The sequence below is a fragment of the Trachurus trachurus genome (assembly GCF_905171665.1).
Source record: "Trachurus trachurus genome assembly, chromosome: 8".
Classification (NCBI taxonomy): Eukaryota; Metazoa; Chordata; class Actinopteri; order Carangiformes; family Carangidae; genus Trachurus; species Trachurus trachurus.
The window spans coordinates 14,864,751-14,880,334 of NC_139905.1; the positions used below are offsets into that span (position 1 = coordinate 14,864,751).

Below are 15,584 nucleotides of genomic sequence, written 5' to 3' on the forward strand. Positions count from 1 at the left end.
AGCTTAAAACATGCCTATAACCCCACACAAATCAATGGGGTGTGGATTAATTTTGCAACAATTATTGTCGGTATAACTGTTACGTCCACTACTCTTTATATCTCTTGATCCACGGCAGGCTCTACTCGAATTCACAAAATTTCACAACATATACGGTTCGTTTGTCCGACGGCCCGTGAAAGCACCACCGATTATCTATGTCGGGTTCGCGCAGCCGCAGTGTCATGTAAACACAACTACGGCGGTTGGCTGTTTCACGGGCTAATACCGTTAGCTAAATTGAGCTAAAAAGGAGCTGTATTTTTTATTCCGGCTGCGGCAGAAAGATTATCCCGCCTCGCATGAAAGAAATTACACCGACGCTGCGACCTGCGCTGTGGTCAGCTAACCTGCTAACAGCGTCAGCTAAGAAGCTTTAGCCAGCGGTGACGTTAGCGTTAGCTTGTAACCAATGATAACGCGCTTGGGACTAGCTAACCCGTTAACCCCGACCTTCTAGGTTCATTGAACGCGTAATATTTTGTACTAAATCGCTTTATGTGTGTTACGTGTTAGCTAAGATGACGAATTGCATCGCGTCATTATTCAGCGTAATTAGCTAGCCAGAAAAGGTTAGTTTTTGCTAACTCAGGTGACGCGGGCCATCGACTGACAGGAAACAAGCAGCTACGTTTTCAAGTCGACAACATCGAGAAGCCGCCGGGACCTCCAGTCTAGGTCGGAGCAAACATAACAAGGAAACTCGTCGTGGTTGATTTAGTGTCATCATATGTTGACTGAAAACAGGTGAGCACGCTCTACTGTAGTTAATCTAAGGTCGAAACATATATTCTCGTATTCTCAATCAAATACTGGAGTAACGTTAACGTTAGCGTTATTGTGGTGGGCCCTCAATAGCCGCTACCTGCTGCCATTTATATGTCATTGGAAAATGCTTACAGATGATCGTCAATCATAAATGCGGGCAGCAATTGTTAACGTTAGGCCATCAACACATCCATTATGACTTTGACAATGATTCAATTTGCTGTCTTTGTTGAGTCACCGTTACCGTTACGCAGCTAGCTTTTTGGATACGTAGCTCGCAATGCAGTCAGTCATTATGTAATGCTTTTAACATTTAATATGATGTCACTATAGTGTTATGTATACGCTTTTGCATAACCGGGTGGAAAGATGATCGCAGGAGATGCGATGTATTGTGTCCTTGCTTTAACCTACTCTGGTCTCAAACGCTTCTTCACACTCTTTTATAAATTGGCGACACATAAAAGTGTGACCAACACGGTGATGGCATAAATATATGTGTGTTAATGTGTGCCCAAACAGGAAACGGCAGCGCAGTGGTGGTGGTGAGGAGAATGGCCACCTGGTGCCCCAAGCCAAAAGACAGAGCAGAGCTCATCCTCTTTCTCCTGAGCCAGGCCGGGATGCCTGGGACTCTGAGGTACAAATTTATGTCAATTGATATAATTTAACAAAAAAAGAAGAAGATCAAACTGTAATTGAAACTGAGAAAACACTTGTCCTTGATTAATTTTGGTGTCAGCAGTTTTAGTTTTTTACTCCTGAAGTTTAGCTCACTTGGTCTTAGTTACACAAACAAAATGAACTAGGTGTTAACTTAAATTCATATGAACAGGTAAGTCATGCATACCATATTTTGAGTGTTGCATGTACCCACACAAATGTGTTGTATTTGGTAGCTGAAGACAAATCATGCAGTAATTTACTGTACCATGTGTTAGTGTAACTTACTTTTGCCAGTGGTAACAGTAAATTCAAAGCAAAATGGATTATTATTATTAACATTATTAATGAAAACTGCAACTGGGTATCAGATATCACAGGTAGTAACATCCTGGCAGATCCAAGAGCTAAAACGAGCATCTTGTTCCTGTATTACTTAATCTGTGGAACCTCTTTGTCTCTTCTTGAGACACTGGCACACTTTTTAAATCATGTGAAATCCTCATGTCATATGGTGAAGAATGTGTTATTGCAGTTATTTTTGCCAAATTACACAGATAGCACAGAAGATTGCTTTCTTGATCGACGTGTGTAGTCTAGAAGCTCTGCTTTTACATTCATACTAAAATAAATTGCATGTGCTTGTGCTTTCGAAAAACAAATGAACCACATCAGACTTTGCTTGAAAGCCGATAAACAGCATGTCACAACAACACAAAAGACGTTGCAGCCACATTTTCAGTTATCTGTCTCATTGCAGATAATTGACAGAACAGATTTTCAATGAGTACAGCTGTCAACACAGGTCAAATAATTGCTCAGGAGCTGTATGCCCATAAAATGACCTGAAGTATTGTTGTTTTTTTCCCACTATTTCTTTAAATACTTTGGCTGTATATTCGGCTCACAGAGCTGAGGCTTTAAAAGCATGCTTTTTTAACACACATCAAGTTTCAGTACTTGATGCGTGCTTCTGCTTCTGGTCTGCTCATATCCTGCCTTTGCTAAATTGTCCGTCGTACAGTCTGCATCATAGTTGCACGTCTTTCATTCCAGCATATGTATGTAACTCTTTTCCAAGGCATCATGGGTGATGATGCCATTGTGTTCTCTCTGCAAAGGCCCTCAAAACAGATTTGAGTGGTGGCGTTTCACAAATTGAATGCCACTTTAGCGTCTGACATTTATCTCCAGGGATGTTGACAGACTCGTATCTTTCTGGTCATGACCAGTGGACTAGGTTCACTGGCACACCGCTAATGATGACATCTGCGTTTCAGTCATCCAACAGCGAGAGCAGCAGCAGCATCAGCAGTCCAGAACATGCTGCTGGGAGCTGTGGCAGTCGGTGCGCCGTGGGCCCCTGCAGTCCCCTCAGCTCCGGCGACTCCTCAGAACTGGCCGGCCCTACAAACCTAGTGACCTACCTGCAGATCAACCGCATCCTGAAGGAGGCCCACTTCCAGAGCCTGCAGAGCCGAGGCCACCTCAGAGACACATGATGACTTAATGTCCTCCTGTCAGCCACCAGAGGACTGAGTCCCTGAGGCATGTCGGAGCACCACATGCTGAATCACTTCACACAGCTCTTCCCCACCCATCTCCAGTTACTGTGATATCTCACAGCTCTACATATCTGTGGATGGAGACCAACTCCTGGTCAGGTATCTGGAGGGTGTTCATCATTCAAATAAATCAAAGTGATAATTATTTTAGCAATAATAACTGTGTGATCCACTTCAACATTTTTGTGATCCACTTAATTTCTGACCAGTCTGGTTTACATGCTGCTCTCAGAGCCATTACAGTGACTGAGTGATGGTGATGATGATGATGATGAATCCCCGTGTTTTGTCGTAAATGTTGTTTGAAAACAGTGCTACTCGGGCTGCCCAAATGGCACCAAACACAATTTTAGGCCGGTCAGTGTGACCCGTTTAGTCTTGTAGGGTACTTGGTTGTTTTATGCTGAATCTGATGTCTGTGTAAGTACACGGACCAGTCTCAGGGAGGATTTGCACTTGTCTTGGACTGCTCATTTGTTGTCATATTCAGACAGTCACTCCTTTACAAGGATGCTGTGGAAGCCATGGGTGTTAACTTGGCCAAGGAAGTTATTTTCTGTTCTTAATTTGTTAGGTAATATTTAAAATCTTGTTAAAAAATGTTGTTGTTATTGTTTGAAATTTCACTTAAATGTCATGGAGAGTCAGGAAGCCATAGAGTGAGTGAGTTGGTTTTAGCACGGATCATAAACTGAAAGGATTCCATAACACTGCCAGACAAGGGGGCTTTGAATAAATTAGCAAATTTTCCACATTGGCCCACAGTGAGGGCTGGTGTTGTCCTGAAGTCTGTTCCCCTGTTGATGTGTGTTTCCCCGGACTGTAATCGGTTCTTACTGTACCCTCACCACTGAGGAGCAGGGGGTGGACAGGAAACACACTTGTAATGGGACAGAACCCCTATCAAACAGGGTAAAAGTGTTTGGCAAAGAGACTGACAGGGCCGGTTATACCTTTACAGATTTATTTTTGACCAACGCAGCAGACCGCTGCTGGTATTTGTCCTGATGTGCCCTAACTTGTAACAGTGTTACCAAGGATGGTGGGTACGCCCGGCTGCACTTTACCGACTTGTGGCTTGGGGGTCCACGAAGCACGTGAATCAACATAAAGTCGTTAGTGAACCTTCCAACCATTAAATCAAGTTTTTATTTTTATTTTTTTAGGACAAACCATTCAAAGACCTCGATGCTTAGGTCCAAATGGGCCGCCATACTTGAGCTACACCAACCTGGCACATTCAAATTTTATAAATATTAATATTCTACATCCTTGGCAGTGGTGTTGCTTTCTAGCTATTATTATCACTATTATTATGGATACAAACCAATGTAACGTAGATATTGTATAATGATGCGATAACTCTGTCAAGATCATGAGAATAATTAGAATAAATTGATTGTTATAAAGTTAAGTGAGATAAACTGAAAAATGTACAGTGATCACAACAAACCAATTCATGACCGCAAATAGAGAACAAACTTTAGTAACACCCATGAAGTCTACAACCTTCCAAACGTCATAAACAATTATTATTATTTTTTTTTTGGTATTGGGCACTGTTTGATGTGGCATTTGAGCATGTAGGTAAATTTAGTTCTTCAGTCCAGAGGGGATACAGTTCAGCCTTTAGTAACAAAAGACATTCCCCTGGCTTTGTTTGCAATGTTACTGGAGCCACTAAAATGCTGTTTTAGTTGCAGACGAGCCTTTCTACCTGTGCACTACCATTCGATGGTCTCTGTATGAATGTCTGTGTGCACTGAACATCCAGGTACAAGCACTGACCGTGAGGCTGTGCGTCTCTCCTTTTCTTAAAGCGGGATTGGTTTCGTTGCTGAATCTTTATCCCAGGAGTAAGCTCAGCTGTTTATTTTTATTTCTATTTTTTCAGACTGGTGTGTCAGAAATGAAAGCTCTTTTAAAGATGGGGTTTATTTTTTTTTCAATGATATATTTTTTGTATTTAGTAATGTACATGACATTAACCTGCCATTGATTTTTTTTCTTGTAAATATCCCTTCATTTCAAAAATAAAAAAATAATGTTTTTGAACAAAGTCGATCTTTACTCTTACATGTAGCCTATGCATAATTTTTTATTCTTCAAATTGCTATATACTGTAAGAGGTGCAGAAGTTGAGGCAACACTTTGGTATTTCTTAAAATTCTATAGTGAGACTCGAATATGGTGATGCTCGGAGAGTCGGGATCTGTATTTGAACCGTGCTTCACTGAGGAAATACCTGTTAGGTTCAAGCTATGTAATGTATGTGCATACAGGAATTCCCTGCATCCCCCTTTTCCTCCAAATAGCCTGTAATGAATGACTCCCCATGCATTGAGACCATCATTAATGAGATATGACCTGTGTCTGTGGGAGGAGCAGTGAAAGGTTTCTTTAATTAGCACGCTACATGTCCTTGTCTTGTCACACACACAGTAACAGATTACATACATTAATGTACTGCACGTAACCACGGTTACCTTGCCGGCTACTGTGGGTCCTCATTACTTGCCTCCCTTGCGCCGCCCCCCTTAACCTCGACTGAGTTCAAAATGACGAATGAGCCAATGAAAATTCATGCCTTCTCATTATCTTGAAAGACGGTTACCAAATATACAGCACATCAATGTATAGAGAGGCACAATTAGCGAGCAGTAAGTGAACATTTCATCTGAGCATCATCTGAGATGTGCCTCTTTTGAACAGACGTTTGTATCTAGCAGCAAACATCGCATTAGAGGCGGGTGAGCGCTATGTAATTAAGGTGGTGAGGATGCAATTAGCAGCAGTGTAGGAAAATATTTTCCCAGCGATAATCCAAATTTATCTTTGGAAAAACATTATGGCATATTAAAAGAAATAATTTAATTTACAATAAAGTGCAAATTCAAGGAAGCCTCTAGTTGGGGCTTTTGTTTTTTTCTAAACTATTGATGTTTAGTAATCATGTTTGCATGTCATACACACACTGTAATATAAGTTAGTGTGTGCGAAGAACGTAGTGTAGAAGTCATCCAGTTGGACAGTTAAGTGTTTTAAGTAAGTGTATACAAGGGTCTTCCAAACATTGAAATTATCCTGCACATCCTGTTTAAAATAACAGCTTAGTTTGGACTTTTATATGTGCTGGCAGCATGTAAATAGTAACAGTAAATGTCATTCAAAGGATGTAGAAGCACAAAACATAAAAATAAAAAAATCTTCACACAGAACAAAAAGTAAAACCCTCCAGGCTGCTTCAGCTCTGACTTGTCTTTGATACAACCCCAGTATAGCGCACAAGTTATTTTGTTGGCAGTGGACGTTCTGAGCCCAGATGTTCATGGAGAGAGCAGCAGAGGGCAGCACACTCTGAGTGTTAGCTGGACACAACTGTATTCCTCGCAGTCTGAATCTCATAAATGTTGGGAAATTCTAGGATCAAAACGTGTGGGATGCGTAGAAGATATTTATCTTTAATCTGTTTTCACACACACACACACTCACATTCACACGTACTCACACACCGTCCTTTCTATACAGCGCGCAGATATGAAGGTGGGCGGTGATGAATGGCTCATATCAGCTGAGTGGAGAGGCAGGAGAGAGTTAAATGAACTGTCCTTGTTCTGGGGTCTATGTATGCACATACATTGTTATATTTTTACCATGGCCAGCGAAAAAAAAAATCTGGGTTACTCTATGGTTCCTTTTCTTCGTGTCCTCTACGCTAAGATTCTCATCTCTCTTCAAAGGCAAAGTGAGCATCAGCTACACACACTACAGTACAGACAAGTGAACACACAGTTGTATGTTTTCTATTTATCATTGTCCACTTTACCTCTTCCTTCACACTTGCAAATTAAAACCACCTTTCCCTGAATCATCTCAAGTCTGAGATTACTTGGAAAATTAAAAGGAAACACAGGTCACAGGACAGTCCTTCAGGTGTTTGGTTTTTGGAATATTCATAAAGATAAATACTGTCAGGGCTAAAGGAGCATGACAAAAGAAAGCGAACGTGAGTTAAAACTGATCTGGTCACCCTTGCCTCTCTTTGCCAGACTTTGGCGGAGTTGTGTTTGGGCAGCTGTTGCCTGGCATGAGATGGTGATTGGGTTGGCATCAAGTATGCTGCTTTCCCTTGCCAGCCAACACAAACATCTGCTTTGCCTCCCCACCACCATTTCGCTCGATATCAAACAACAAAGCTCGCCTGCTCTGCTGCCCCCATGGCCATCCTAAGAATTAATGACCCGCTGAGCACATTAGCGGTGCCCTATTGCCCTGGCCTGGCTGGATCAGGGAATAGGGAAAGCTGTGGCAGAAGAACAAGGAGAGGGAAGGGTTAGTGGGTCAGGATGATAAAGTACCTCACAGGTCACGAATTAAGATGGATAAGATATTCAGGTGATATTGGGATGGTTACTTCATTTGTCCAAGTCCTTTTTGTTTTGCTGCAGGCCTTTATCATTACTTTTACAAACACGTTAACAGACTAAACTGGATTTTGTGCAGAATTACTTTTAGGAAGCCTGGTATTCTTTTTGCATGCTGTGCCATCTAAGAAAACCACAGTATTACGTTGTATGTTTAAAAAGTTCACCAGGAGGTAGAGGAAGACAGTCAAGTTGGAGAGAGAGAGGGAGAGAGGTTGTTAAAATACAAAATATATGGCTATTAAGGCACAGCACTCAGACTGAAACAACCTGCTCTTAAGTGAAAACAAAAACTGAGGAGGATCCTCATCCTCATCCTCTGTGGGCCAGCCTACGCCGCTCCTGTTAGCGCTCACTCTTTCCCCAAGTGTTGCTGTCAGGGCGTGGAGAGGAGGACTGGGTTATCTCACTGACTGTAGCCTAAACACACTGCCCCAACACAGCTTAGAAACAGTCGTCATTTCCCTACGCAAAAGAAAGCAAACAGTTCAGCTGCACTCTATGGAGCTGTCTGCAGTTTTAATGCTTTAAACGGACTGAGCAGAGAAAGCAAGATAACCGACGGGCTCGGTATGCTCGGGTCACTGTCTCCGGTTCCACTTTATGGCCCCCCTATTCAATTTCACACAATGCGCTCCAGAGACAATGTACAGTAGACTGTTTTCATTGCACAGCGAAGTTACAGTCAAGGCCCCGATCAATCATAATAAATGTTCACCCCAGAAGACATAAAGAAAGGCTGTGAGCAGATTCGTGTCCAACATGCAGGCCACAACCGGTCCTCCTTTTATGGTTCCTTTTGAGAATATTCCCACACCCTGGCTCGTATTTGTAAAACGCAGTGTTTACGTGGTTCAGTTTTGCCCTGTTCATCTGTCAACACGCTCAGGCTCAGGCTTTCAACCCAGAGAGTGCCGGGGAGCAGAAGTGCAATAGTTTAGAGAGAGCCGTGTTAAGTGGGACTGTTTAGGGTTGGCTGGGTAGAGCATGCACTCAGCGCACCACCGTATAGACTGCTGTTTTCTAAATGGGCCCTATTAACCGAATAGGAATGGGCTGTGCATCGGGTCTATGTTGTTAGCTCTGATAAGACATGCTACATGGCTCGCACAGCCTGGTGTCGTATCCACATGGCTGACCTGCCACACTGGCATGTTTCATCACCAGAGGAGTGATATGGCGCCTGCTCACAGCCACCAAGGTGCAATTTGTTGCATTTAGACTATAACTGTCAGGAAGAGATATACCCTCACTTAAATAGCCGCCCATAATCTGCCCCTCTCCCTGTATTATCCTAATTGAACCCATGGGCGGCCAACGCCATCAATAGCTGAGCTCATCTGCAAATTAATAAAACATGGGCCCTCACCAAATCTATGCTTGTGATAGAGCTTGAAGCTACTTAGACACACTAAAGGAGAGTGTTTGTGATTGTTATTTGCAAAAGAAATGGAGGCACAATAAATGTTCTCATTTTGTCTTTCAGCAGTGATAAGCGTGAGTTCTTATAGCTCCCATGGTCCTACATGTATTCCCCTTGAGCTCCCATTTCTCCTCCTTCCTTCCTTTTCATAATGGAAATGCTTATTAAAGTCATCATCCACCATTTACCTAAACATGTTTTTTGCAATGATGTTAGATCAGAGGCTACAGGGCCTTGTGGTGCTCAATCCAGCTGATTCAACAGGTGATCCCCACACGGAGTGTTTTGTTTTCTCCTCACTGCTGACTGTTGTGGAGCCACGTATTCCTCGGTCAGAACTGAGACATGCTGGCACCATCAACAAGTGCCACGTCAGCACAAGCATGGGGGGGCTTTTGACTTTGTGTTTATTTTGACTGTCTGGAGTGATGCCCAGCATGATGTGGGAGACGGCGAAAGGGGTGGTCATCATAATAAGACCTACATCTTAATAACAACAAATCCTGGAGGACACTAAAAAAGCAGCCAGAGGTTATTAAAGACATCTATCATGTCTGTTGGGCTGGCAGTCACTCAGTCACCATCCCCTCCTCCTCGTTCTCCTCCTCTCACCATTGATGATCACTCCTCTGTTGAACATGAAACCGAGGCCGTGGTGACCAAACTTTCATCTGTTCTTGTCTTTTTCCTTCTCCTCACTGCAGTCTCATTTTGTAGCACAAGTCCCTTTGTTTTCACACATACAAAACCCAAGACAGACTTTTAAAGACTGTGACCTCCTACTGTTCCTCCGAAAGGAAGGCCAATCCCGAAGTGGCATCGCACTCCGAGGGAAGGCAGGACTCCTACAATATCAACACAACGTTACCTGGCCTTGAGTGCACCTCAAAGCTTTTGGTCTATTCATGGGCTTATTTTACAGCTCCGTCAGTGTGCAGCACTGAAAATGGAGGGGGGGGGGGGGGGGGGGAGAGAATGCCTCTCAGGACATGAAGAAAGGAATGCTGTAAAAGCTGGAAGGCCATGACAACTTGATGAGCCATCAAGACTGGCTGTGAACAACCAGAAACATGGAGGGAAAAAGCTGACATCACAGAGCTCGGGTATATGGAGTCATGCATATATGGACAAAATAGAAAAACAAACCGACTCTCCAAAGAAAACAGTGAGTAATCCTTGGACAGAGTATTGTTTGGGCATGCACATGCATTGCTGAAACACCTCGATGCCACAGTGAATGATGGAGCGCACTTGTCTATGCTGGACTGGTTACAAAGAGGGGGGCCGGTGTAAAAACATGAGAAATCATCAAACCAGAAGAGAAACGAGTTCCCATGAACAATATACACAAAGACGAGTCGTTTCATCCACAAAGCTTTGATGGTTGTGCTTTAATACTGCAAACAAAAGAGGAGAAGTATTAAAAAAAATCAATCCCCCCTAAAGACTGTCAGCTGTTTTATTACACACGCTGATAAAGACACAATAAATTACACAAAAAGGATAATATTAAGTTGGATTTGTACATGATAAGTGGTTGTTGTATTTGTAAGTGCTTGTGTTTAATTTCACAGGCACTGTTCTTAAATGTTTCCATTTAATGAGACTGTGTGTTCCACTGGATTTCAGAGGGAAGTTTCAAACCTTTGCACATCAGGTTCAGTTTAGTTATGTCGTGAAGGAGGCCTGCACAATACTTGGTCCAGAGTGAGGACTGCACTGTCTAATGTCTTCTTTGGGTCTGGAGGGACCTTTTCAGAGTTTGAATAAATAGCTCTGATGATGTCATCAGGGTTATCTTGGCTCAGGCTTGAGATTTCACATGTGAGACAGTAAGCCTGCGTTATACACTGGAGGTGAAGAGTTTAGAAGAAGTGGGCATTTAGCAGGCAGAGTGTGGTATAATGGTAGACGCTATTGAGTTGTATAATGGAAATTGTAGTGTTTGGAGCTCAGCCTATTCTAGCAACCATTGTAGGATATCTTGGCTTCTGCTGCTTTAATCCTGACCTTTTCTTTAAATCTGTCTCTTCTGAGTCCTGCACTTTATGGAAGTGCAATACTAAATAGCTAGAATACTACTAACAGTTTGACATTTTGGGAAATATGCTTTTTCACTTTTTGCTGGAGAGTTAGAAAAGATGAAGAGATGGATATCACTCTTGTGTATGTCTGTTAAATATAAGACTAAAACTAGCAGCTGGTTAGCTTAGCTTGGCATCGAGATTGGAAATGGAGGAACAGTCTGGCTCTGTCCAACGGTAACAAAATCCGCCCACGACCTCCGTAAAGCTCTGAATTAACATGATAAAATCTGTTCAAAAGCCCAAAGCGTGAAACAATGACAATTTGCCATTTTATGGGAGGTTATGTGTCAGACTACGGCTGCCACATAACCTCATTCACAACTCCCTCCATAATGGGCACTCAACGGTTTCCGCAATGGTGAGAAGTAAAGTGAAATTTCAGGGAGATCTGTGAAATGTTCAGCATTTGCAAAAAGTGGTGTACATGCACCAGACACTGCCACTGTGGATTTTTTGAGGGCATGCTGTGGTGGATAAATGTGTACACTCTGAATTCTGAGGCTGCAACCCACCGAGGACGTGGTCTAAGAAGGATGCTTAGCCATCGTAAAAACGGCAAAAGCCTAAACAAAATGAGAGCGTCTAGCTTGTGGAGGATTTTCACTTTGCATCGCCAGCTGTGCCCATTATTACCATTGTGTCGCAAAGTGTGGCTCCTGTTACTTAGCAACCCTGAAAAAACATTTTCCCCCACAAAAACTTGCAGTTTTAAGGCCCTTGGTTTTAACAATTGAAAGCTAGGGCCTTCATCTTTAAAAAAGAAAAAAAAAAAAAAAAGCCTCCAAAATGCCTTGTCTCACCACTGTGACACAATTCCTCAAATAGGCTACAGCCTCAGAGGAATGTCGCTTCTTGTCCTGGCTGAGTCCATCAGTTGTCGATTTGACAATTTATTAGCGGGTTTGGGATAAAACGGTTTTACAGCACTTTGTTTTTTGTTATCAAGATTAAATAATATAAGTTCTTAATTTGTGAGTGTCTGATGTGCTGGTAGATTTTTTACTCAGCTAATCTAACCAGGTGTTAACTAGCCTACTGCTACAGATGCAGGAGTGGAGTAGGCTAAAACCTCTCATCTAATTTTCTGTCTGAAAGTGAATAATCCTTTTTTCCAAAATATTAAACTTTTGCTTTCAGAGAATCACTTTTAAAAGGCAGTCACTGCTTGAAAAGATATTATATGACATGTTAATGGGATGCATTGTTGGAACTGAGACTGCATGACGTAGTTTGACCAGCTACATTAAATGCTCCCTACAGCTTTCTGCATTAATAATTTACCATTCTGAAAGAGACTATTCTTCACAAAGAGCGCTGCTACTTTTGATGGCTGAGCAGCATATTTCACTGCTTATAGTTAACTGCAACTTCTTTTGTCATGTTGTTCATGAACCTGTCACAATAAATGTCATTTTTAGGACCAAATCGGAGTCTCGACACGATGCCAAAACAGAAACCTAACACAAATTTGTCTCATCAAGTGTGGCTTCCCCAACACTCAAGTATCATGTATTGGGACTGTCTGCATTCTATTTAATGATTTACTTCTTCCAAACTTCAGTGGAAACATAATATTTTACATCCCTTAGACTGTCTTGTATAGTGCAACAGAGCGTTATGTCAACTTTCATTACTGGAATGGGAGTTTTTTAAAGAGTAAACCTTGGAGTTTGTCCAGGCAGTCTTGTTGAAATTTGCTATGTTGATTAACATTTTTTATATAGATAGATTTTTTTTTTAAAAAAGAAGTCACTCGCTGTCATTGTCACTATCCATAAAACGTGGAACCCAAAGGACATTAAGTGGAGGATTTATAGCTGCCATATATTTGAGTGGAGGGCTGCTAAACCTTATGAAGTCTCTCTTGGCGCTACAAGGTTTTGCTTTCTCTGTCTCGCTCTGTTGGTTTTTTCCCTGTTGCTTCAGAGTGCCTACAATTTCCCTTTCTTTATTTTCATTGGCATTTAAAGAGCACGGTGCTCTGTTGAATGTAGTCATTCAATAGTGAGCTTTTCAGCGCGCGCACACACGTGCACACGCCAACACACAAATAGATTGGAACACACACACACACACACACACAAAGAAAGCAGCCATGAACATGCAGAGAGTAGACCCTGACTCTCCTGTTCAATGCCACTGAACGCTGGAACCCAGCAAGTTTTTAGACGTATACCAGATCTGAAAGCATTTCTCCCTGTCTGTGCTCCACATTGTTGGGGGGCATTAATTGATTGGCTTGGTTTCTATTCCCTTTTGTGAAGTGGCTTTAGTCCTGGCTTTATGAAGGTTGCTAAAATCTATTCAGACCATTCTCTTTGCCTGGTGGAGCACAGCACAGCGGTGGAGCAGCCGCCGTCTGCACCTTTATTGGTGGAAATCGCCCTTGCACATTTTAATCTGCCATCTCCTGGGGTCATATGTCTCATTAGGTTTTATATTATATCATCACACAAAAAAAATGACTTTCCTCTTTTTATCCCTTCGATCTTTTGGCTTTTCAGTCACCATCACATTTTGTTAGTTCTTAGATATTTTTGAGTGGTGTGTATTATTATATTGGTGTATGGCATGTTTTGAAAGAGGTCATTCTGGAGCATTAGTAGTGTGATTCAAAACGTATTCTGCAGTTTCAGTTATCTTCCATGGTTTCATGGCTTGACAAAGATGAGCCAGAGCATTAAATCCAGTTACCTTTTTTTCAATGTTGTTGATGATTGGTGTGGGCCTATGTACCGCTGCATTAAAATAGAAAGGTATATTGTCAGCCTTCTGAATTCACCTTGTATGAATGCTGTCTGTGTGTCAGCGTGGATGTGCAGATGAATAGAGGCAGTCATCAGGATGTAATTGACCACACACAAGATCAAAGTGTGTTTGTGCAACAGCATTTTATGATCTACTTTTTTAAATGCAGCAATGTGACAAAATGCTGGAAGACTATGTACACACTCCAAAATACGTTCCAGTAATCAAAGATGGAGCTGTTTTTCCTCGCATGAAACAGGCAACTTGCACCTTGAGGCTATCAGGAGCTCCAATAATCCTCCTGACAGAGAGTAATCAAAGAGGGGGAGGGGGGTGTCAGACTCAAATCATCAAAAATAGTGCTGTCATTTGATTGTAAACTGCAGTCTTCTCCCTGTTTTTTTTCCAAGACAGTCACACATACACACACGTACTGTAACAGCTCATGCAGATGGTCCTATATCCACATCTGGCAACAGCTGGAGTCATGAGCACATCTGTTCCGTCCTGCGTGGAAACAGAGAGGGTTGCTGCTGCTTTAATACTGACCTTCTCTTACATATTTTCACTTTTCGATCCTCTGTAGTACCACAGTAGAAAAAAAACCTAGCACCAGCGGGGTACTCCTACGTTTCCCCTGATACAGACAGAATGCCCTATCGTGCTCGCCCGAGGGGAACAAATGTCTGCCCAAATCACATCGTTTACACTCTCATACACATCGTTTCCCCTCCTTCTTTGTGTTCTTGCTTCTGTGAATTCACTGACTTTCATTGGCTCCCTCCCTCTGTTGTTTTACCTCCTCTTTATTCTCTCTTGCTCTCTCTTCCTCTTACTTCTCTGCTCATCTTCTTTTCTTCCTTCTTATGTCCACATGTTATATCCAGGGCAGCTGGTGAATCGCCTTGAACTGCTTTCTTCTGTTGGGTCACAGACGGCTAAGCTCAGCAGCTGTGTGTGTGTGTGTGTGTGGGGTGGAGGCTGACACACACCAAAATTTCTATAGCCGCAAAGATATGTGGTCCTTTTGTTTGATGACATTTCAGTCCAGCATATACGTATATCCCTGTGAGATCTTAGTATGGTCAGTGCAGGTGGCAAAACAGACAGAAAGGACGCAAAGAATTTCAATTTTTTTTTTTAACTTTGAAAGAGTAAAAATGCAGCTCAAGACACACTGCCTGTCTCTTACTCATTTAATTTCACTCTCCCATTCTTCTTTCTGGAGATCCATGAGACCTATTTCCTTTCTCCTCCATCACCTTCTACTTCTCTACATCTTACTTTTTACTTGCCCCATTTTGCAATCAATCTGCTGTTCATCTTATCTAATGAGCTCATTAGGGTGTCTTAAGCAATGGTGATTGATAATAATGGCTGAGAAATGTCCCATTGATTCACATCTATATCAGGCCTGTAAAGTAAAGGCTCTCTGCATTAAAATCATAGGAGGTCAGCTGAAGCCTCTCTTCTATCCATCTCCAACATCTGTGTGACAAGTCCTTTGTTTTCAACACAACGACCCCTCCCCCGCAACAATTCATGACGAGTGAAACTGGTTCGTAGTTAACACGTCTGCTCGGCGTGATGTTGTAACATCTGCGTAAAGCCGCCCCTAAAAGTGTGAGAAAGCATTGCCTCTTGGAGGATCTGTCAATGAGTCCTTTGCTGTGCTTTTTCTGCTTCAACGGGCTTACAATTTATAATATTTTGCATGTTTACAGAGGCCATGTGAGTGAAACTGAAAGTTAACTGTAGACATCATATTATCCCAGCCAAAAAAAACAAAGGAGACGTGTTGCAGTTGGTCAGTTTGCTGGAAGTCTTTAATTTTTATGGCTGGGCTTCTTAACAGCCATGACTGATG

The 15,584-nt window shown here is 42.2% G+C and overlaps 1 protein-coding gene across 1 annotated transcript; it reads left to right on the forward strand.

Moving 5' to 3' along the window:
• The first annotated feature begins 236 nt into the window (after positions 1-236).
• Positions 237-5,076, forward strand: LOC310989360 (protein VCF1). Its single transcript, XM_083976396.1, has 3 exons — positions 237-786; positions 1,330-1,447; positions 2,751-5,076. The coding sequence occupies exons 1-3, from the start codon at positions 770-772 to the stop codon at positions 2,970-2,972; spliced, it is 357 nt and encodes a 118-aa protein (XP_083832522.1). The 5' UTR covers positions 237-769; the 3' UTR covers positions 2,973-5,076.
• Positions 5,077-15,584: the final 10,508 nt, after the last annotated feature.

What these genes read in the sequence shown, in the direction of transcription:
- LOC310989360 (XM_083976396.1), top strand. An exon ending in GGGATGCCTGGGACTCTGAG is followed by an intron (nt 1,448 to 2,750) that starts GTACAAATTTAT and finishes TCTGCGTTTCAG; the next exon opens with TCATCCAACAGCGAGAGCAG.